Below are 24811 nucleotides of genomic sequence, written 5' to 3' on the forward strand. Positions count from 1 at the left end.
AGCCTTTCTCAACCAGGATTCTGAGGAAGCCTAGGGTTCCTCCAGAGGTTGTTAGGAGTTACTAGATCAATGCACAACTTCTGCCTCTAAGACGAGTAACCACTGGTACCAATGATCATTTTAACTGTCTGCAGTCTTCCCACTGACCACACAAAAGTAAGAAGCATTCTCCCCATTGACCATCACACCAATGTATCATGAGCTGTAGACTGAGGCGGACTGACAACTCATGGGCACCCCGGGCAATAGGGGATCATGGGGCCCCTGTGTCCTTGCCCAAATGCAAAAGCCTATGAAAAAGGTACCAGGGGCATTTCATGGGGCCCCCTACTGACCCCGGGCCCTCGGGCAGTGCCCGAGTTTCCAAATGGTCAGTCCGCCCCTGGTTGTAGACCCACTATTCATTGTCAGATGTTCCGTAAAACCCAAAAGTTCTTCCAAGGTTTCCTTAACATCAAAAAGTCTGAGAAAGCTGGCCATACACTAGAAGAATTTCATTTAAAAACATTTCTTTCAGAAACATTTGTTCGGCTTTCAAATGGTTAGTGGTGTTAAATTTTCATCTTTTACTGCAGTGATGAGAAAATTAGAAGGAGCAGGATGGAATTTTTTTCTCAAATAGAGAAATTTCTAACAGTGAATGTGATATTCATTTGAGAAATTACATCATTCCAAAATTGAATTTTTAAAGTACTTTTGAATGACATTGTCATCAAATGTTTCAATGAGAATTTTCATACAAATGTCCTTTCGTATGACCATTCGTTTGTCTTTGACCAGCTTTAAAGTTAACATTTGCCTCATCTACAGTGATAGATTTGTCTCAGACCTTTGCAAACCTGTTGCTATTGGCTGACCAGAAATACAGACACAGAGATTGCAAATACACAAGCAAACTGTTGCAAATACTTTGTATTAGAGGCAGCCTAGCTTGCATCAAATTGTGTTACTAATTTTCTTGATAACTGTACCCCTCTGTCTTTTTAAAGTATACAAGAGCAATGAGATGGAGAACGCACAAGAAATGACTCATGCCAGACTATTACTAATAGGAAATTCATATATAAATGTTTACATACACTACAAATCAAGCATTTATTGTTTTTGTCTTCTACTGAATGCTGAGGTATGACAGCATGCTCTGATTTGCTCACTAGTTAGAACATGAAGGAAATAGATACTGAATGTTCCAAGATGTTTTTATAAGCTGTAAGTGTCTGATGTGTCCAATGAAAATTTTCAGTTTAAAAATAGTTATATTGTCGCTTTACATAAGTGTACATTTATGGCATTCTTTTTTTTTTGCAACATTAAATGCTACCCCATATTACGGAGCTAAGAGCAGCTATGTGCATAGACACATTCCAGGGAATTGCATTATAATGGTGCAGGAGACTTTTATTAATTCCGTGCACTAGAAATTTGCATTTTGTTTCCTTACGATTTGTTTTTCAGACGAAAATGCCATTTTCAGAGATTAGGATGTGTATGAATCTCCGAATGGACATAGCAATAAATGTCAACGAATCAAAAAAAAGTTAAAAAAATGCATTTGTTTCATTTGTTTTATTTGGATGACCTCACATGATGAGAAAGTAGTTTGTGCCCATGAGGAAATTACTTTTTAATTTAATTTGGTTAATGAAAGGATCCAAATTTTGTTCCATTCGTTATTTCGGATGCACATGACACCAGTTGAGATTGTTCAATCAGCTCATGCCATTTCTCTTGGTGGGTTGGAATAGCGTCCAAAAATATTGAATTCTTCTGATTCAAATCCGTCCGATAATATATTGAATATATAGCAATCTTTCAGAAAAACTGCACTAATTAATCAATTCAACATAATGACTGACAAAACAAATTCTTTAATGAACAATTGCATCCAAAATGAAATGAATATTTCCAGCATGCACGTGTCTAGCATGCACAAAATTAAGTAATCAGATAAACCTGTTTCAAGTTTATCTGTATCACCCATGCCAGTATCTATTCAGAGCAAAATTTAAACTGGTGAAAGGTCTGCACTTGATTTACAGAGGGAATGTGGCAGTTTTCCATATAGAAAACTGACGCAGACTCCTGTCAGGTCAGAGCTGGCATATGGGATGTGAGCTGTCAGGAGACTGTACACCTCCCTCTCTCTGCCCATGCAGTGATTACACTACATGACCAGAGCCTGCACAGCCCTCCTCCTCCCTCCCATTCTAAACTGCGAAAGGAGTGGGTATGGGCAGAGGAATCAGAGGATGAAGCTCCAGCCTTCTCGGGGGATCAGGAAGAAAATTTTTTCCCTGCAGGAGCAAACTGGATCATGCTTTGCTGGGTTTTTTGCCTTCCTCTGGATCAACTGTGGGTATAGGATTATAATTTTTTTTTTAATCGTTGAACTGGATGGACTTTTGTCTTTTTTCAGCCAGACTAACTATGTAACTATGTAACTATGTCACTGCAGAACAAAGCACTGATTACTTCTAATTAACAAGGGAGCCTTTTGCACCCATTTTGTTAATTAGGAGCAGCATCTACTTAATTTGTTAGGTTTAGAAGAGTGGTGCCAGCATTGCACTTGCCCCACTCTTTGTTATTGACGCATTGGCTATGATAGAGCTGCATTCAGATTTGTAAAAAAATAAACACAGTTTGGATTTGAAAGTGATATTTTTTGTGCCCATGGGCATGATCCCTTACTGATAGATAACATCTTTAACATTCAATTGTGAACTGTATATTGTCACAGAGAGAAACCTGGCCACCTTAAAATTGGAACATACACAATAGGCAATAGATATGACAGCAACATGTACAGCAAAACGGAACAAGGCTGGTGATGAATTCATGCAGACTTTATTGTCTCGTTGCACTGCTTTACACATTTATTAACGATGGTCAGAAAATGGAGTTAAATGTTAATTGTAAGATATTTATATGAAGAAAAGGTCATTTGAGTGCCATTTACACACAGTAACATTTAGTGGTCTCAGCCTTATGCTGGCCATGCGCATGAAAATAAATCAATTATTTGTCAAAGATTCAATCTTTGCTTGTTTGAGAACACAAAAAGATCAATTTGATCATCTATGTTCATGAAAATAGTTGGTTATTATTCAAATCACCTATTTAGTGCAGTTGATTTAAAAAGATTGGATTTTTTTCATCCACGGGATCATTATATTGAACCGTCATATTGCTAGGTGTATGGTCAACATTAGACTGACGAAAAAGCATTCAAGATAATAGCTCTTTGTCATCCTTAATGGCTATGTTTTTGTACATTTGCATGATGCAAAGCTTCAACCTTCACCTTCTCCTACATTGAGCCAACGTCAGTTTCCGTTCTGCTACGCTAGGCTACAGGGACATTGCACAAAAGTCCTTTAGATTCAACGCTAATGTGTGTGTATGTGCCAGAAATCTGTATGTGTGTCTCATAGGGTAGTGTGTGCTTGCTCCTGTGTGTGCATGTGTTCAGGGCACAGAGTCATTTCTATTCTTTCTGAATGTGTGGGAGCTGGGAGCTCGGTTACCAGAGCAACGCAGGGATGTAAGAGGCATGGGGAGTGAGGAGGGAGCGCTGAGAACCTGCATCTAGCTCAGAGTTTGGGAGGATTCCAGGAGGTGGCAGGACCACCCTGTAGTAATCTAATGACAATGTGATCCCTGGCGTGCCAATTCCGCCCTTAGCTCACCAGCTCTTGCCATCTGTGGTATATTAAAGCAGAACTCCAGCCCCCCCCCCAAAATAGATCAAAATGAATTGTGCGTAAAAGATATCATAAAACCAGTCTTTTCCTCGATATGCAGCTTCAATCCAGAGATTTTCACCACAGTCCTTTTTTTCTGCCACTAGATGTCCTCAGTCTGATGGCTAGCTTTATTTTACCCCCTTCATCTGAACCCAGGTTATCCAGGACCTGCCCCAGCCTGAAACTGGACAGTGAAAAGAGAAGCTGCCTATCGCTCTTCTTTTTCCTTTGCATTCTTCCTGTCAGTATGTAAATTGATTGGCTTCTTGTATACAGGGCCAGCGCTACCACTAGGCAAACTAGGCAGCCACCTAGGGCACCACCACAGTCACTTAAAATTGGCATGACACAGATCATTTGTTGGTTGGCACTGGTCCACTATCGGTGGCGATGATGAGATGACCCAGTGAACACTGGTGAGCATGTTCAGGTCCTCCAGCCCTGTGACATCATGGAGTAGGCCATGTATTGTACAGTCAGAGTTGGCAGGTCCTGGCTCTGTGGATCCTCCCTCTCTGGCCCCTCCTCTGGGCTCGCTGTCACTGTCAACTCATCCCCCAACCACAGACAGAGCCTGTGTATTATGGTGTATTTCCACTCAGTGATGACTGGCAGCCCAAGAGCTATTCAGACACAGCCCAGCATCCCTCCTCACACCCAACCTGACCTGCCAAGGCTTTGGTCCTGTCTCTTACAGTGGCTTTTCTGCTGATGACAGCTGCCCAGGACATGAGTCAGCTCCTAGACCTCCTGACAGCCTAGCAATGGGTGCCCCCCAGTGCAATAACAGCTGATGTGGTGTGCCTTCTGGCTGTAAGTACCCTCAGCTGTGACCCTCCTCCTGCAGTGCCAGGATCCCTCTGTGTTTGTTGCTGCTTGCACCCCCCCCCCCCCACTGCTTTGCTGCTCCTTGCCTCACCCTGCATGGTGTCATTCTGTTCCATTATGGGTGGAGGTACCAATACACCAACAGGGCACCAACACTTCTGAGTCACGCAGGTAGCATGCCTGTGTGAGGCTGCACATGCCCAGCACACAGTCCAGGGTGGTAGGTGCCCCTCTTTTGGCTTCACAGTTCCCAATATTTATGGTCCTGACCCCAGGAAATACCTCAGATTGTCTGCTGGTCCTCGGAAAAGCCATCTGCCACATAGAAGTAAGTGTAGTTCCCTATACACTCTTATAATGTGGAGTTGAAAACCCGAAAAGGGTTATTCCCAGGTAATCAGTGAAGATTTCCTACTGGGGTCTCAACAGTTCACAATACTAAATTCCTTTACTTTACTCTACAGGGGTACAAAGGTTGACAAAGTTGTTCTAGATCAGGGGTCTCCAAACTTTCTAAACGAAAAGGCCAGTTTGCTTTCCTTCAGACTTCAGGGGGGCCGGACTAAGGCCAGCAGGGATAGAAACTGTCCTGACATAAGTGGAAGTAAACAGTTCCCCATCTTGATGTCAGTGGTAGGAATAGTTCCCCATCTTTTGTGTGAGGGAGGAATAGTGCCCCATCTTCAGTGTCAGTGGGAGGATTAGTTCCCCATTTTTGGTGTCAGTGGAAGGAATAGCCCCCCATCATTGGTGTCAGTGGGAGGAATAGTGCCCCATCATTGGTATCGATGGGAGGATTAGTTCCCCATTTTTGGTGTCAGTGGAAGGAATAGTCCCCCATCATTGGTATCAGTGGGAGGAATAGTGCCCCATCATTGGTATCAGTGGGAGGATTAGTTCCCCATTTTTGGTGTCAGTGGAAGGAAAAGTCCCCCATCATTGGTATCAGTGGGAGGAATAGTGCCCCATCTTTGGTGTCAGTGGGAGGATTAGTTCCCCATTTTTGGTGTCAGTGGAAGGAATAGTCCCCTATCATTGGCGTTAGTGGGAGGAATAGTGCCTTAGTGTTCTTGTCAGTAAGCAGAATAGTGCCTTGTTCCAGGGAGAGGAATAGTGCCCCAAGGGCCAGATAAATGCAAGGAAATGGCCACATCCGGCACCTGGGCTGCAGTTTGGAGAGCACTGTTCTAGATCATCCTTTCTATGCCAGGGTTGTGTGGAGTCCTAGGGTTCCTCATGAAGTTGCTGGGGGTTTACAGAGACCTGAAAACTATTTTAGGGGCACCTCTGTTTTCTATTGTTTTTTAAAATAATTGAAGTTTTGTTTTTTTTAAGGTAAGGGGGTGCAAGTAGCTGGTCTTGCCTAGGGTTCAAAAATGCTCCGGCCCTGCTTGTATAGCTTCTTTCTCTCACATTACAACTCTGCTGTACAGGGACTGCAAGAGTCTGATATCTGGTTAAAATGAATCACTTACTCTGCTTGTATTTAAAAAGTGCATTTATTAAAGTGAAAATGATTACAGGGCTGCATTAATCAGTGTCTTCTATATCTACCTAGAGTTCAGCTTTACCTTTATTAATAAATATAGAATGATCACACGTATCATTATTTTACTGAAGCTATGGAATTTAGCTGTAATAGAATTACAGTGGTCCCTCGTCGTGACATATCCCTTCATTAGTATTTACAGTGTTTGCTTGTACTATCTCCAAGAGCTCCGGAAGAAAAGGGGTAGCCGTGAAGATGTATAGCAATAAATTAAAGGTCCAGCAACCTTTTCACTCCTTGATATTTCCATAGACATGCATATTTATTTTATGTGCCCATCAGAGATGTGCTGCCACTAACATTGCAGAAAAATTATATTTTTAGGTTTGCTTTATCTGTCTTACAATTCATAGAGGTTACACAAGATTATATTCCACATTCTACACCACGTTCATCCTAATGACATAGCATACACACACAAAATGCTTCTCACAAGCATCAAACCAAAGACAGGAGAAGCGTTTTTTGTGAAGCAGAACTCCAGTACTGCAGTGCTTTTTTCTGTCACTAAATGCGCTCAGCCTGATAACCAGCATCAGTTTACCCACTTCTTCTGAGCCCAGATCATCGTGGACTGTTACTGGACGGTGAAAAAGAAGTAGAACAGTGATGAGCTCATCTTTCTATCACTCTTCATTCTAATGTTATCAGCATGCTTCTTGTAAGCAAATAAAATTATTGGCTGCTTGTGCTGCTTCTTCCTCTCACACTCCAGCTCTGCTGTACAGAGACAGCAAGAGGTTGATAACAAGTGGAATTCAGTTTACGTATTTGAAAAAAATAATTGAAACTTTTTTTATGATTACGGAGCTGCATTGATTTGTGTTTTTTATATCTGCCTTTAAATTTAATGAGGCACTTCATACCTGCCTTAAGTGTACATGTTCTGCCTGCATAGGTTTCCTCCAGGTACTCCAGTTTCCTCCCACACTCCAAAGACATGCTGGTAGGTTAATTGGCTCCTGTTTAAATTGGCCCTAGTATGTGTATGTATGGATGTGAGTTAGGGAGCTTAGATTGTAAACTCCTTAAAGATAGGGGATGCTATCAATGTGCAATATATATATATATATAAGTGCTGTGTAAATTGTCAGCACTATATAAGCGCTTGCAATAAATACAGCAAAAACTATGAATGGTAAGTTAGAAGGGAGATGTTTAATGTAAACCTGTGTTCAAAGAACTAGGAAAGCTGATCTGCCCTTCAGAAAATGTTAGTTGCCCTGTTTACTGTATCATGCTGATCTAGTGGTTGAAATACTAAATTAATAACCCATAGCAAAATATGCATGTCTGGATTTTACCTGGCTTGCTGCATACATGTTCCTTGTCAGTGACTCAAAAAATGTTGACTTTTGGGTTTGGGTGTCAGCATGCGAGCCAGACAGCTAGTATTTTCATATCATAACCCCCTTATCTGGTGTTGGCATCCCATCACAAATGCTTTGTTCCCCCCACACAACCCCACCACACACACACGCTCACACCCAAACCCACACCTAAACGTCTTCCCATCCTATGACAATAGATTGTTCAAGTCATTCTTTCCTGATGTTACAGATCATAAAAAATAATGTACCCTTACCCCCGAAGGAGCCGCTGTAGTTTGCCCCTCAGACAGGTCTTTGCCAAATGCTCACACTTTCGCTCGTTGTCGCCAATGATCAATCTAGGGGATGTTTGTATTTGTTGTTTTATTGGAGAACGTGGATAGGGATGGGGAATTTAGTAGGATACTCTAAGAACAGAACTAATTACAATGAGGACACTATCTGATCTCTTAGTCAAGAAGCAGATAAAAGATTTCTTCTTTGTAGTAACAATAACTTCAGGTTAGAGCAAAGTCCCTTGCATCAAAGAGTAAATGGACAAAGCTCTTCAGAACACCAGCCAGTGTCCCCTTTTTCCAGACCCACGCTGACGATAAAGCACCAGAGGGGTAGCAAAGCACACAAAATCACTCTTTGTCTGAACTCACAAAGACAAAATGGTACCCTCTTTCCAATCTTCCAAGCGACACCAGACAGACCTTTGGCAGACAGCTCCTCTCAGCTTGCTGATAAACCAGGGTCATTCTCTCTAGAATCAAGCCCTCAAGTCACCCGGGTCATTCTTTCTAGATTCAGGCCCTCAGGTCACCCGGGTCATTCTCTCTAGATTCAGGCCCTCAGGTCACCCGTGTCATTCTCTCTAGATTCAGGCCCTCAGGTCACCCGGGTCATTCTCTCTATAATCAGGTCCTCAGGTCACCCGTGTCATTTTCTCTAGATTCAGGCCCTCAGGTCGCCCGTGTCATTCTCTCTAGATTCAGGCCCTCAGGTCACCTGGGTCATTCTCTCTAGATTCAGGCCCTCAGGTTACCCGGGTCCTTCTCTCTAGATTCAGGCCCTCAGGTCACCCGTGTCCTTCTCTCTAGATTCAGGCCCTCAGGTCGGCCGTGTCATTCTCTCTAGATTCAGACCCTCAGGTCGCCCAGGTCATTCTCTCTAGATTCGGGCCCTCAGGTCGACCGGGTCACTCACTCTAGAATTAGGCTCTCAGGTCACCCACCTGAGGCCGCAGGCAGCAGGTGCCAGGGGAGGCAGCTGATACTCCCCCTGGTCAGGTACAATCCACTCCTGAGAAAGACCCAGGGCTCAGTATGCACAAAAAATAAATACCTTCTCCCAGTATTCTTCAGGGCTGCACTCCCTGGGATTGGCTGGAGTGGCATTAATATACTGTGTTCTGCATGAGTTCCATCTATGTGTCCAGAATCTTCCTAGGTTGCTTGGATACAAAGGAAAACAGGCAGTATTAATAGCACTTGAACACACTGAACAGCCATAATAAACAATTGTAGCTCTCTGTTAAGCAGAAAGCCTAATTAAACTATCCTGACAGGAAGGTGCAACACTAATATACCTGACTGGAGCTACGATACTAGATGATATTAGCAGGTGGTGCGTAGGTTAAGGCCTCATGTACACTGCAGCTTATAAACTGACATTCAGGAGCTGTTCAGCGTTTTTTTCAGCAGCCCCTGAACTCTCCCTAATGTTTTCCTATGTATCCATGTACACTATGTCGTTTACAGGCAGTTGAGTTTACAGTCGTTTTTTTGAACGCACCAAACTTGCATTCGGGAGTAGATTTTACCGGCGTTTCAAACGCCAAATGCTTGTAAACTCGTGTAAAAGCTTGTAAACACGGTTAACTGCGTTTATAAGCGTTTGTGTGTAGAAGCATTTTTTAACTGTTCCGTGTCCAGATGCTGTCCAGAGCCTTTTTTCATAATCAGAAATGCATGCAAAGCGTTTTCCTGGTACTCAAATGGACCTAGTACACCAGCGCAGTCAGTTCCAGGTTTTTGTGTGAAGGAAAAAATGGTAGAACGTGCTGCATTATGTTCATGATGGGATCCATAATGAATACAACCAGAAAAGACAGGTAATCTCAACACATACTGCTCTCTCTGCTTCTGATATCTCTATTTATCTCAAAATGTCTGAAACAGTTAATTTTTTTTACTATTTTTGCATTCTGGGCATTTGGGAAGGTCTCCTGAGGTTATCTTTTAAAAATGCTTCTAAATGCAAACGCACATGAGCGCGCATAAATGCGGTATGCAAACACGGCTAAACTGATGTTTTTTAACCTACGTTTTCCAGCAGTCAGTTTCCATCATTTAGAAGAGTTTTCCAAATGCTCCGTGTACATGAGCCCTAAGTCTTGAATTGCAGCTCCCATCTTGAGGAAGGGATTTATAAATATTTATGACTCTTTGGGAAATAGTTGTTGAGGGACTTTAAACTGGAAATGCTTTATCTAAGGGCTAATTCACACAGACGTTTTACTGCATTGTAAAATACCTGTCACCACAAGGACACACAGAAAACACTTGTTTCCTATGTGTTCCATTCACACTGCAACTCAGCTCAGAGTTGAGCTGCAGTGTGCTTCAATAAAATGCAGCAATGCACTGCACAGAATTGCATGGCATTGTACAGCAGAGTAGAGCATGGTGCAGCTGTACAGCACCATGAATGAAGTTTTCATTTTTTTTTTATTTTTTGTCCAAAATAAAAAAAAAATTGTACACCACACTGCCCCCTAGCACAGACAGGAGCAGACAGCTGCTGGAGAGGTAAAGCTCTCTGGCAGCTGTCCGTTCCTGTGTGAACCCAACCTCAAATCAATCCATTGTAAATTCCTGTTTCAATTAGGATGTATAGCTTATATTATATTTAATATAGTAGAATATGCAGTACTCTGTGCCTATTTAAATTTCATATTACTTCCAGTGAAAAGCACAGGCACATTGAGGGGAATTATTAAAAGTGTCTCAGACTAGCTCTATCCCAACTGGTACCAATAAGCTTCTATCTGTATATTTTTCCACACATCTTACAAAATGAAAATGTAAAAGTTGATTGGCTGCACTCCAGTTGAATCAAAGTTTGTCTCTGACACTTTTTATTAACCACTTGCCCTCCAGAGGATCTACCCCTCTTCCTGACCAGGCCATTTTTTGCAATGTGGCGCTGCATTACTTTAACTGACAATTGCACAGTCATGCAACGCTGTACATAAATTAAATTTATGTTCTTTTTTCCCCACACATAGAGCTTTCTTTCGGTGGTATTTGATCACCTGTGGATTTTTTTTTTTTGCGCTATAAACAAAAAAAGACCAACAGTTTTGAAAAAAAAACCTATATTTTTGACCTTTTACTATAAAACATATCCAAAAAGAATTTTAAAAAATCGAATTTCTTCATAAATGTAGGCCAAAATGTATTCTGCTACATGTCTTTGCTAAAAATGTAAATGGATAGGTTTACGTGAACGTTATAGCATCTACAAATGGCGGTAAATATACTGGAATTTTTTTTTTTTTTTATACAAGCAATGGCGGTGATCAGCGACTTACAGTGGGACTGTGGAGGGCATTCTGACACTGGGTGGGAACTGACTAACTGCCACTGACATCCCTAGTGACACTAATACAGTGATCAGTGCTAACAAAAAACTATTGACACTGGGCAGGAAGGGGTTAACATCTGGGGCAATTAGAGGCTTAACTATGTGCTGTGTGTGTTTTACTGTGTGCTGTGTTTTACTAGGGAGACATGCTGTTTTATATCTCTCTGATGTCCATTCTGACAGGAGAGAGACCTGTGTTGTTTATGCACAGGTCTCTCCCCTGTCAGCTTTCCCCAATGATCGTCGAGTGCCGTCCGGGAATCGCCAGCCGAGACCTGGTGATTGACATCTCTAGCCACCAATAGCGGCATGGGTAGGACAGCGTACAACCCAGAAATGCAAATCACATATATATACGTGATTTTGTGCAGCCATGCCGCCCTGTAGCAGCACTTCTGCTGGATATCTATACTGATATGGATTGTGTAATGTGTTAGGAGCATAAGGATACCCCATCATTTGATGGAAATTAAAATTATCAACCTACAGAGGACTGAATTCAAAGATACCCCGATAATCAAAGTGAAAAAATAATGCAGCAGGCTAGTCCATGTTGCTGAAATTTCATTGCAACTCAAAATGGTACTCAGTAGCTTGTATGGTCCCCACTTGCTTGTATGCATGCCTGACAATGTCAAGGCACGCTCCTAACTGATGAAGGATGGTGTCTTGGGGTATTTCCTCCTAGATCTGGACCAAGGCATCACTGAGCTCCTGGACACTCTGAGGTGCAACCAGTGGCGTCGGATGGACTGAAACATAATATCCCAAAGGTGTTCCATTGGATTTAGGCCAGGCTAACTTGGGGGCCATTCAATGGTATCAATTCCTTCATCCTCCAGGAAGGGCCTGCATACCCTCGCCACATGAGGCTGGGCATTGTTATGCACCAGGAGGAACCCAGGACCCACTGCACCAGCGTAGGGTCTGACAATGGCTCCAAGAATTTCATCCTAATACCTAATGGCAGGAAGGTGCTATTGTCTAGACTGTAGGGGTCTGTGCGTCCCTTCATGGATATGCATCCCCAGACCATCACTGACCCACCACCAAAACAGTCATCCTGAACGATGTTACAGGCAGCATAATGTTCTCCATGGCTTCTCCAGACCCTTTCAGGTCTCACATATGCTCAGGGTGAACTGGTCTTCAATGACAAATGCCAATCGAGCTTTATGGTGCCGGGCAGTGAGCACAGGGCCCACTAAAGGACGTCAGGGCCTCAGACTATCCTCATGAAGTCTGTTTCTGATTGTTTGATCAGAGACATTCACACCAGTGGCCTGCTGGAGGTCATTTTGTAGGGCTCTGGCAGTGCTCATCCTGTTCCTCTTTGCACAAAGGAGCAGATACTGGTCCTGCTGATGGGTTAAGGATCTTCTACAGTCCTGTCCAGCTCTCCTAGAGCAACTGCCTGTCTTCTGGAATCTACTCCATGCTCTTGAGAGCACAGAGAGACACAGCAAACCTTAAGGCAATGGCACATATTGATGTGCCATCCTGGAGGAGTTGGACTGCCTGTGCAACCTCTGTAGGGTCCAAGTATCGCCTCATGTTACCAGTAGTGACACTGACCCTAGCCCAGGGGTGGGCAAACTTTTTGACTTGAGGGCCGCAATGGGTTCATATATTGGACCCGGGGGCCGGACTAAGAGTAGATGAATTATGTGTATGTGTCATCCATAGTAAGTATAGTAATATTCCCCCATAGTAAGCATAGTAATTAATCCCCCATATAGTAATTCATCCCCCATAGTAATTCATCCCCCATAGTAATTCATCCCCCATAGTAATTCATCCCCCCTATAGTAATTCATCCCCCCTATAGTAATTCATCCCCCATAGTAATTCATCCCCCATATAGTAATTCATCCCCCATATAGTAATTCATCCCCCATATAGTAATTCATCCCTCATATAGTAATTCATCCCCCATATAGTAATTCATCCCCCATAGTAATTCATCCCCCATATAGTAATTCATCCCCCATAGTAATTCATCCCCCATATAGTAATTCATCCCGCATATAGTAATTCATCCCCCATATAGTAATTCATCCCCCATAGTAATTCATCCCTCATAGTAATTCATCCCCCATATAGTAATTCATCCCCCATATAGTAATTCATCCCGCGTATAGTAATTCATCCCCCATATAGTAATTCATCCCCCATAGTAATTCATCCCTCATATAGTAATTCATCCCCCATATAGTAATTCATCCCCCATATAGTAATTCATCCCCCATAGTAATTCATCCCCCATATAGTAATTCATCCCCCATAGTAATTCATCCCCCATATAGTAATTCATCCCCCCTATAGTAATTCATCTGAAAACTGTGGCGTACATTTGTATTCAGCCCTCTTTACTCTGATACCCCTAACTAAAATCTAGTGGAACCAATTGCCTTCAGAAGTCACCTAATTAGTAATTAGAGTCCACCTGTGTGTCATTTATTTTCAGTATAAATACACTTGTTCTGTGAAGCCCTCAGAGGTTTGTTAGAGAACATTAGTAAACAAACAGCATCATGAAGGCCAAAGGAACTCACTAGACAGGTCAGGGATACAGTTGTGGAGAAGATTAAAGCAGGGTTAGGTTATAAAAAAATATTCTAAACTCTGAACATCTCACAGAGCACTCTTCAATCTATTATACGAAAATGGAAAGAGTATGACACAACTGCAAACCTACCAAGACATGGCCGTCCACCTAAACTGACAGGCTGGGCAAGGAGAACATTAATCAGAGACGCAGCCAAGAGGCCCATGGTAACTCTGGAGGAGCTGCAGAGATCCACAGCTCAGGTGGGAGAATCTGTCCACAGAACGTCTATTACTAGTGCAATCCACAAATCTGGCCTTTATAAAAAAGTGGAAAGAAAAAAGCCATTGTTGAAAGAATGCCATAAGAAGTCCCGTTTTCAGTTTGCAAGAAGCCATGTGGGGGACACAGCAAACATGTGGAAGAAGATGCTCTAGTCAGATAAAACCAAAATTGAACTTTTTGGAATAAAAGCAAAACACTATGTGTGGCAGAAAACTAACACTGCACATCACCCTGAACACACCATCCCACTGTGAAACATGGTGGTGGCAGCATCATGTTGTGGGGATGCCTCTCTTCAGCAGGGACAGAGAAGCTTGTCAGAGTTGATGGGAAGATGGATGGAGCCAAATACAGGGCAATCCTGCAGAAAACCTGTAGAGTCTGCAAAAGACTTGAGACTTAGGCGGAGGTTCACCTTCCAGCTGTCTCCTATGAGGATCTGTCCCCCTCGACGTATCTGCGCATGTGCCAGTTTCAGGCATTAGCAGCCGATCGGCGATCTCCGGCACATGCGCAGGTACGTCGAGGGGGACAGATCCTCATAGGAGACAGATTTTCATGCTACACCGGTCTTCAGGGCGGACTGTGAGAGGAGCCTAGCTCCGCGGGCCGGATTAAAAGGTCCGCCGGGCCGTAGTTTGCCCATTGCTGCCCTAGCCAAATGCAAAACTAGTGAACACCAGTCAGAAAAGATGAGTAGGGAAAAAATTTCAGTCATCTCCACATGTAAAATCATTCCTGTTTTGGGGTTCATCTCATTGTTGCCCATCTAGTGCACTTGTTGTTAAGTTCATTAACACCAAAACAGCCGAAACTGATTAACAACCCCCTCTGCTACTTACAGTAACTGACCAGATCTATATCCCAGGAGTTTAATTGACTTGATGCTATACCCTGATTAAAAAGTGTTCCTTTAATTTTTTGAGCAGTGTATATTTCAAGTATATTCTGTATAAATAAAGTTAAAAAAAACTGTAAACAACTGTCTTTTTAAAGCTGTCTATGGAAATGATTAGAACTTAAGGAATCTGAGATAGTAGGAATACTGTCTACAGAGATATATTCCTATGTAAAGCTGCTTTCTTGTCCAGAAATCCAATAAACGAGAAGTAGTCAAGAATCCAAAAATAGAAAACTATAGAGAAAAAAAATCTCCTCTATTAAGGTGTCAGATGAGTGTGCTGTAATTCACTTGTATTCACTCCCTATTAGAATGCAAAACCCACTTGAAGCAAGTCACAAGCAAGTCAGAAGAAGGTCAACTGCAGAGTTAATGCACATGCCAATTTTGTGATTGATCTCAGAAAAGTCTCAAACTGATGTCACCAACACCAGCTCAAACCCCATCAACAAAGGCCCTAAAATTCTCAGCGAACAAAGTCTTTAGTTCTCTCTTTTCTAATAACCTTTTGTTTTATGACAGTTTAACGAGTGTCTGTTGTGAGCACTGAGCTCTTTCAGGAGATAGAAAAGTCTTGCATCCTGACACTCACTCTGACACTTCTACTCTGAAAGAGAGAGAATACAAGTAAATAATTAAATAAAAAAGCTATCCCTCAGAAGTAAAGTTGCAATATTATAACAATTCAGGAGAAAGCTTGGTGATTGTTTTTTAAAGAGCATTATGAACTGTACAAGCAAATTCATTCTGCATTTGTCAGTTGCTTGTAATGTGAAGATTAGGATGAATATGTATCTAATTACATTAAAACACATAAGCATGGCTTTTTTTCAGTGGGAACGCAGTTCCGACAACTCCAGCACTGAATGTATGTACCGGCAAGGGGTAGTGAGGTTTGTGGGAAGGTCTATTGCTGGGAGGGGTCTATTGTTGCTGGTGGGGTATCTATTGCTTCTGAGGGGGGTCTTATGTTGCTGATGAGGGTCATTTGTTGCTGAGAGGGATCTACTGTTGAAACAGAGATCTGTTGTTGCTGTAGGGGGTCTATTGTTGCTGATTGCAGGAGATTAATTTTACTGATTTTCTTGATATCATTTACAAATTTCATACAGATTACTTAGCACTCCAAAACAATACTTGGGTCTGTATTCTCCGATAGGGGCGGTACTGGGAGGTGGGTAGGGGGTGGAGCCAGGTGATGGTGCTTGGAGGTGGGTAGGGGGGTGGAAGCAAGGGGTAACTCAGAAGGGGGAGCACCTGCACCTATTCTTAGCCCTAAACATATGTATTATTTCAATTCCTGGAAACCTGTCTAGCATCATTAAAGTGTTACTAAATCCAGGACCCTGTATTCACTCTATCTGGTCTCCCACAGTACACACTGCATGTAAATGCAATTGTTTTAGTAAATATAAACTACTAAAAAAAATACCTTTTCTCATTAGCAGCTAGAGCAGTCTTGTGACGTCTATCAGTGTCCAGCAGAGCACTGGTTAAAGCTTGTAGGAGTTATCTTTCTGCTCTTGGAGGATGTAGAACTCCTGACCTCTGTCTGGACAGTGCTGATTGGCCCTGTGCTGATCACATGCACTTTCTCAAGAAGAAGAAAAAAAACATCTCTAACAATGCACACTAAACTGGCCATGTGCAGAGTGACTCCACACAATATGTCTTATCAGGAGATAAGAGGGGGGCACTAGAAGATGAGGAGGATTAGAGAAGGCAGGATCAAACAGCATTTTTATACAATGCAGAGGACTAACCCCTTGGGTTCCAGAGTGAGTTTAACAAGCATGCTTTACTGCATATACAGACTAATTTTACTGTTCTGGGTTTAGTAACACTTTAAATTACTCATGGAGAAAATGCTCAGTGCAAATTTTACTTTTCTTACATGGCCATTCATTTGAGGGTCAAGGGTTATGGTGGGTGCAAATCCCTAAATTTGTCTCTAGGTTCACCACTGTATAAATGTATTCAATTTTAGAACATCTTGTTCAGGGTAAAGTCTAAAAAATATCAGTCTGCCATATACAACAGTACAGGTTTTTTTACTTATTCAGATGCTGTAACAATTTCTTTAACCACTTCAGGACTGTCTGCCTGCATTGCAATGCAGACGGGCAGCTCCTACAGGCATAGAGGCATACCTGTATGTCACTCTCTGCTTCTGGGTTTTGTAATTAGATACAGCAGAATTTTGTCAGCTGGTTCCAGCCAATGATTCATAGCTGGGACCTGCTGATCCGCTGTGTCCAATCACAGCCCAGAGCCCTGTGTTGACAATCAACGCAGGGCTCTGTACAGAGGGAGCAAACACTTTGTTTCTTCTCACTGAACAGCATGGAGATGGGACAGGGAGGTTTTTAGTAAAAAGCAGCACATGATACACACATTAACACTTGTTAGGCACACACTTAACCCCTTGATTACCCTGATATGTTAACCCTTTCACAGCCAGTGTCATTAGTACAGTGACAGTGTATAATATTATCACTGAATCACTGTATTAATGTCACTGCTGATGTCAGTTGGTCAGGTCCCATCTAGTGTCAGTTAGTGTCAGATTGCCCCACAGTCCCACTGTAAGGGCTCGTTCATACCATGGTGCAGAGACGTCGTTTTTTCTGCATGCATTGTGCCCTGTTTACACGATAACACTAGTATCACATGCAAATTTTTTCTGCAACATGTATAGAACTCATTGAAGCACGCATGAAAACTGATGTAAAGTGATGTCTCTGCAAGTAAAATCTGTGCATCAGTTTGCATCAGTTTTTCTGTATGTATGGTGTGAACGAGGCCTTAGTCACTGATCACCGTCATTACTAGTATTAAAAAAATAAATAAATAAATATTACAGTATATATTTCATAGTTTGTAGACACTGTAACTGTCACACAAACCAGTCAAAATACAGTGCCTTGGAAAAATAATCATACCCCTTGAACTTTTCCACATTTTGTCATGTTAAAACTAAAAATGTAAATGTATTTTATTGGGATTTTATGTGATAGATGAACACAAAGTGACACATAATTGTGAAGTGGAAGGAAAATGATAAATGGTTTTCAAAAATTTTTACAAATAAATATCTGAAAAGTGTGGCGTACATTTGTATTCAGCCCTCTTTACTCTGATACCCCTAACTAAAATCTAGTGGAACCAATTGCCTTCAGAAGTCACCTAATTAGTAATTAGAGTCCACCTGTGTGTCATTTATTTTCAGTATAAATACACTTGTTCTGTGAAGCCCTCAGAGGTTTGTTAGAGAACATTAGTAAACAAACAGCATCATGAAGGCCAAAGGAACTCACTAGACAGGTCAGGGATACAGTTGTGGAGAAGATTAAAGCAGGGTTAGGTTATAAAAAAATTTTCCAAACTCTGAACATCTCACAGAGCACTCTTCAATCTATTATACGAAAATGGAAAGAGTATGACACAACTGCAAACCTACCAAGACATGGCCGCCCACCTAAACTGACAGGCCAGGCAAGGAGAGCATTAATCAGAGGAGCAGCCAAGAGGCCCATGGTAACTCTGGAGGAGCTGCAGAGGTCCACAAGTCAGGTGGGAGAATCTGTCCACAGGACATCTATTACTAGTGCAATCCACAAATCTGGCCTTTATAAAAAAGTGGAAAGAAAAAAGCCATTGTTGAAAGAATGCCATAAGAAGTCCTGTTTTCAGTTTGCAAGAAGCCATGTGGGGGACACAGCAAACATGTGGAAGAAGATGCTCTAGTCAGATAAAACCAAAATTGAATTTTTTGGAATAAAAGCAAAACACTATGTGTGGCAGAAAACTAACACTGCACATCACCCTGAACACAGCATCCCCACTGTGAAACATGGTGGTGGCAGCATCATGTTGTGGGGATGCTTCTCTTCAGCAAGGACAGAGAAGCTTGTCAGAGTTGATGGGAAGATGGATGGAGCCAAATACAGGACAATCCTGCAGAAAACCTGTTAGAGTCTGCAAAAGACTTGAGACTTAGGCGGAGGTTCACCTTCCAGCAGGACAACAATCCTAAACATAAAGCCAGAGCTACAATGGAATGGTATAGATCAAAGCATATTCATGTGTTAGAATGGCCCAAAGTCCAGGCCTAAATCCAATATACTGTAGAATCTGTGGCAAGACTTGAAAATTGCTGTTCACAGACGCTCTCCATCGAATCTGACAGAACTTGAGCTATTTTGCAAAGAAAAATGGGCAAAAATTTCAGTCTTTAGATGTGCAAAGCTGGTAGAGACATACCCAAAAAGACTAATTGCAGTGAACGGTGGCTCTACAAAGTATTGACTCAGGGAGGCTGATTACAAATGTATGCAACACTTTTCAGATATTTATTTGTAAAAAATTTTGAAAACCATTTATCATTTTCCTTCGGCTTCACAATTATGTGCCACTTTGTGTTGATCTATAACATAAAATCCCAATAAAATACATTTATATGTTTCATTGTAACTTGACAAAATGTGGAAAATGTCAAGGGGTATGAATACTTTTTCAAGGCACTGTACATTTATTGGGATTTTTTTTTACCAAAGACACGTAGCAGATTACATTTTGACCTAAATTTATGAAGAAAAAATATATATTTTTCATATATTTTTATTGGATATGTTTTATAGCAGAAAGTAAAAATATTGTTTTTTTTTTTTTAATTCGGTCTTTTTTTGTTTATATAACAAATACCATCATCAGAAAGCTCTATTTGTGTGAAAATAACGATATAAATTTAATTGGATATGTTTTATAGCAGAAAGTACAAATATTGTTTTTTTTTTAAATTTCTGTCTTTTTTTGTTTATATAACAAATACCACTATTAGAAAGCTCTATTTGTGTGAAAAAATTATATAAATTTAATTTGGGTACAATGCTATATAACAGCGTAATTACCAGTTAAAGTAGCGCACTGCTAAATAGCAAAAAAATTGTCTGATTATGAAGCGGGTAAAACCTTCCAACGCTCAAATGGTTAATTCAGTGTAAATACTCTTCTCATAGCTTCTCCAATCTTGCCATCAATAATATGTTTTTTTCTGTCACTTCAATCCTCCCAGCCAAAAATGTTTTCAAGCATTGGATCAAACCCCTGCATCAGGGCCAGGTTTGTATTACCGCCAGCCAATAGACCCCTTCTGCAAGGATCATCTCTTTTACATAAAACATTTTCTTGCTTAACAAGTCCTAACTTGATTTAAAATATTTTAATGCTGCATAAAGGTTCAATACAAGATAACTGTATTTCTAATTATGATGGAAAAAAAATGTGTGATCAATGACTGTAAAGGGAAAAGTCATTTTTTTACCCCTACTACCGGACAAGCCAGCTCTGCCTGATGACAAATCCAACCCTACCTTGAACACAGGAATCCTATTCCCATCTGCACTCCAATGTTTTCGCAAAGAAAAACAAAATGGTTAGCACTTCCTCCTGGCAGTACTAGGGTTGTTGGTTTGAATCCCAGCCACAGCACCACCTGCCTGGAGTTTGCATGTTCTCCCTGTGCCTGCGTGGGTTTCCTCCAGGTAATCTGGTATCCTCCCACACTCCAAAGACATGCTGGTAGGTTAATTGGATCCTGTCTAAATTGGCCCTAGTATGTGTATGTATGAATGTGAGTTAGGGACCTTAGATTGTACGCCCCTTGAGAGTTAGGGACTGATGTGAATGCGTAAATTGACGTATAAGTACCTGTAATAAATAAAATAAAAACACCATAGCAACACTTAAACACTTCATGGAATCTGCAGAGGGATGTTTTTGGGTATTGGGTTCATCACTTTTAGGATTGATCAGAAATTTAAATGGGCTGCCCTACATGCGACATTCACACAAAAGAAGTACCAGGCACCTTTTTTTTCTAAATCACATCACACTACAACAAATGGCAAATAGTTACTGTGCACCATGGCGTGTTAGTTGTTTCATTTGAGGTGCCATTAATCAATAATGGCACCTCAGCACGCCTGCTAAAACATAGCATGTTCTCACATGTTCCTGCATGGCAAGATTGTGAATGGAGCCAAAAAGTCTTGTCTCTTATCAGACTGGTTCATGCCACTCCATTGCAACGGTGTGTTATTCAGTGGAGTGCAGGGCGATGCAATCCACCACATCGCACCCAGCTGGAGTCAATACCGTAGAACTTAATAAACTGTCACTTTGTGACATTTCCATAAATTCTCCTAAGAAAAAAGTAAACGGTACAATGCATTGGGATCAAGATTTGTGGCAGATGCATTTATTTTTGTGGATGAATTCAACCTTACCAAATGGAGTTTCTGGTTTTTTTTTAATTTTGCAATTAAATCTTAAATCAATATGAGCCTATTGAACCTCAAAACGTGGATTTGGAAACACCATAATTCCATAATGTCTGTGAATAGAACTTTTTTTTTTGTATTTCTGCATTGGATTCTTAGCTAGGCAATTTGATAGCGTTACATGAAATGATGCTTTATATGAAATGATCTATGCGTACTTGCCTGTGCCTCTTGTGTCAGTGATGAAAATGTGACTGACCATGGTACAGATGGAAATGTCATAGATTTATACGTAGTAGTATTTGTAGATGTCATTCTAGAGGAAGCTACAGCATGAATGTTTAATCACTCAACCGTCATATCCATTGGGAAAGAAAGCTCAGAAAGCATGCATTTTGTCATGTAGAGTAATGTATTCACTGTTGTATTACAGAATTTATATCAAGGTATATTGTTACAGTGAGATTTCCCTTCACTTCCGGCCCCCTAGAAACATCATGATGTGAGAAGAAAAAGCTTTAAAAAATGTGTTAGACAGTTGTTATCGGAAAAAGTTTTTCTCACTTTCAGTTACTGTGACAATGGATACCAGGACAAATAGGGTGAATCCCCAACAGGGACACAAACAGTAATAAAACCTCACAGGGGTTCCAAAACTTCCCTTTTCTATGCAAAACTGAAGAAAAAAAGATTTTTTGGCTTTGCTTTAGATACCCTTTAATTGAAGCCATTGGCACCTGATGGCATAATGGAATCGATATTAATCCTACAAAATAATAAACACAAATAAATGATTGATGGATGAGAAAGTATTTGTTATTGTTCAAAGCTGTCATGATTATCACTATTTAAACTCAAGAACAGATGGGAGGCTGGATTCAGCTGGCCATGGAACAGCTGAGAAGCCAATTGTCCCATTACTTTTGGTCCCTTAACAAGTGGGAGGCACATATGCAAACTGTTGTAATTCCTACACCGTTCACCTGATTTGGATGTAAATACCCTCAAATTAAAGCTGCCAGTCTGCAGTTAAAGCACATCTTGTTCGTTTCATTTCAAATCCATTGTGGTGGTGTATAGAGCCAAAAATGTTAGAATTGTGTTGATGTCCCAATATTTATGGAACTGACTGTACATACAATCCAATGACTGCATCAAACAAACTTCCAAGAGTCCAAGATAATTTAATGATAACATTGATTCATAGCAGAATAAATCCAACGCATGTAGGTTGCCAGACACACTCTTCTTTCATCAGGGCTCAAGAATTTTGACAACACCCAAATGGAAAAGGCAAGAAGATACCAGACAACTCTGCACTGTGATTTACTACTTGGAACAGTTACAGAAGGGCAGGTCATACCAGTGGTAGTGCCTGCAGCCTTTGAAGTGTGCTTGGTCGCTAAAACAAAAGGGATTTATTTGGCTATAAATCAATTTTATTGATTATAGGCTAAACTTGTTCTTTTCATTTTGGATAGAGGATGGGAGTGTTATGACTTCAGTCAGATTTTTGTTTGCCATCTGTGTGCCATTGGGGGAGATTTTCCTTCACTTCCTCTCCCATAGCCAAACAGGAAGTGAGAGGAAATTCCTGCAAATTAGGGGAACTCCTTGATGATCCCCAGGTCACCAGCACTAGTGTCCCCATTGAAAGATTTCCCTTCTATTACTTTTCTGGGGACAACCCAAAATTTGGGATTTTCTTTTACTTTCACTTTCAATTATAATGGTAAACAGGACAGTATGTTCTAATCCTAAAACGAAAAAAAAAAAGTTTTGCCTTTAGTTATAGTTTAAATTACCTTGAACTCTTGGAAGTTGTTTGGAGCTTTAGTTGGATTGTATAATTGTCACTATATCATTTGTTTCCTAACTACAATAATAACAATAAAGAATAAATATATTTTATATATATTATATACAGTACATATAATACAATAATATTATGGTAATATTATATAATACATAATAATAAATATAATAAATTAACCATAATTGTGTCACACTTCTGCAAGGTATTTATAGGTCCTTCACTCATACGGAAATGACTTGAAAGAAAATGATCAAGCAAGTAGCATCTGTAAACTTTAAGGTTGTTTAATAATATATTGGTGGCAATTTGTGTGTGAACATTTTAGTATTCTATCCTTTTTACAATATGCTCTATATACAGTATATAAATGCTTATCCAATATGTGCTCGTTTGCGCAACCATTGACTGGTTTTACCTTTGTCCTGCAGGAGAAGATGAACAGGAAGAAAATCAGAAAGTCAAAACCCAGAGGCCACGGTCAGCTGATGAGCCAGCTGTATATATGGCACAGACAGGTGAGCTACAGCCTACCAATGTGTATTTGTCAATTCTGACCTTGAAAAAACCTTTGACATTGGTTGTTATATGAATGACTGTGTACATCTATAGTGTAGAGCAGTTTGTGATGCTACTGTAGAAAGTGAATCTCCAACTCCTACTTTAAAAAGTATTTTGTTTTTTAAACATACGTAAAAGTAATATAATCTCATTCTAATCAGGAAGTTAATTTCCAGTCTAACAATAATAATTAAAAAAATTAAATTAAGCCTTGTAAGTTTATGAAGAAATAAATGTGCAGTGGCGAAGAATGAACATGTTCACAAATATAGGTTTCAATGTTTAACCTCTTCACACCTGCCGAACGCAAATGTGCGGCCTCCCGGCGTCTGGGCCTAGATGCCGAGCGGCTGCACATTTGCGTTCTATTAAAAAAAAACATATGTGCTGAGAGCGTGCGCCCTGCATGCTCCCAGCACACATGTCTGGTACTCACGGAAAGGTCCCGATCTCCTCTTTCGATCGGGACCTTTCCCGATCATGTGACCGCCGTGACGGTGTGCCACGGCGGCCACATGACCCTAAACCCTGTCCCGCCTCCCAGCTTCTGAAACCCTTAAAGGGCCGGGAGGCGCTGGCGCCAAGGGGGTTAATAAATATTAGGTCCAAATTAGTGGAAATTTCAAATAAGTTATATATTACAGGGATAGAGACAGGTTTTGTAGAGTAAGTTCTTGTTTTGCCACTGATGTTCTGGCAGTGTATGGTATGCAGAGTCTGTATTTGGTTGCTTCTGCTCAGTAACCTCTACCAACATTCAAAATATTATTATACAGGATTTATATAGCGCCAACAGTTTGCTCAGTGCTTTACAATATACCGGGAGACAATACAGCAACAATACAGATCAATACAAGAGGGATAGGAGAGCCCTGCTCCTTGGAGCTTACAATCTAAGAGATTCTAAAGGAGCACCGTATAGCCAAATAGAGGAGGCAGAGGAGGGCAGAAAAGTAGGCAGGGAATAAGTAGAAAACCTCTCCAATTAGCAGAAATATTGTACCATAGAGAGGTCCAAAAACTGTCCTCCAAAGAATTTGTCTATGTGCTTACCTCTGCCTAGCTGGCTACAGAATGTACAGAGACAGCGAGACCTCCAGCAGTTACCAGAATTTTCATGAATGGAAAGGACAGAAGTGGTAGCTAAGGTCCAATCTAATTAATACCATTAATTGTACCTCCCTAGCTGTCATGTTCTTTTATTGCACTGGCATTCATCATCCCTGATCTGTACGAGCTGGCCAGCTAAATCATTGAGAATTTATGCACAGTGGAGCTGCTTGAAAAGACAGTCAGCGGTGACAGCTGTAATCACTTTTACATTCATCTACAACT

The 24811-nt window shown here is 41.0% G+C and overlaps 1 protein-coding gene across 10 annotated transcripts in view; it reads left to right on the plus strand.

Moving 5' to 3' along the window:
- The window catches only part of ADGRB2 (adhesion G protein-coupled receptor B2), a 603867-nt gene that overhangs the window by 353892 nt on the left and 225164 nt on the right, over positions 1 to 24811 (plus strand). For all 10 annotated transcript variants that reach the window (XM_089673848.1, XM_089673852.1, XM_089673850.1 and 7 more), the window contains one exon: positions 23347 to 23433. In XM_089673848.1, the coding sequence (XP_089529974.1) occupies positions 23347 to 23433 (87 nt within the window). The remainder of the gene's footprint in view (positions 1 to 23346; positions 23434 to 24811) is intronic.

Source organism: Staurois parvus, unplaced genomic scaffold (genome assembly GCF_062004578.1).
Source record: "Staurois parvus isolate SC_StPar_1 unplaced genomic scaffold, SC_StPar_1.0 ptg000145l, whole genome shotgun sequence".
Lineage (NCBI taxonomy): Eukaryota > Metazoa > Chordata > Amphibia > Anura > Ranidae > Staurois > Staurois parvus.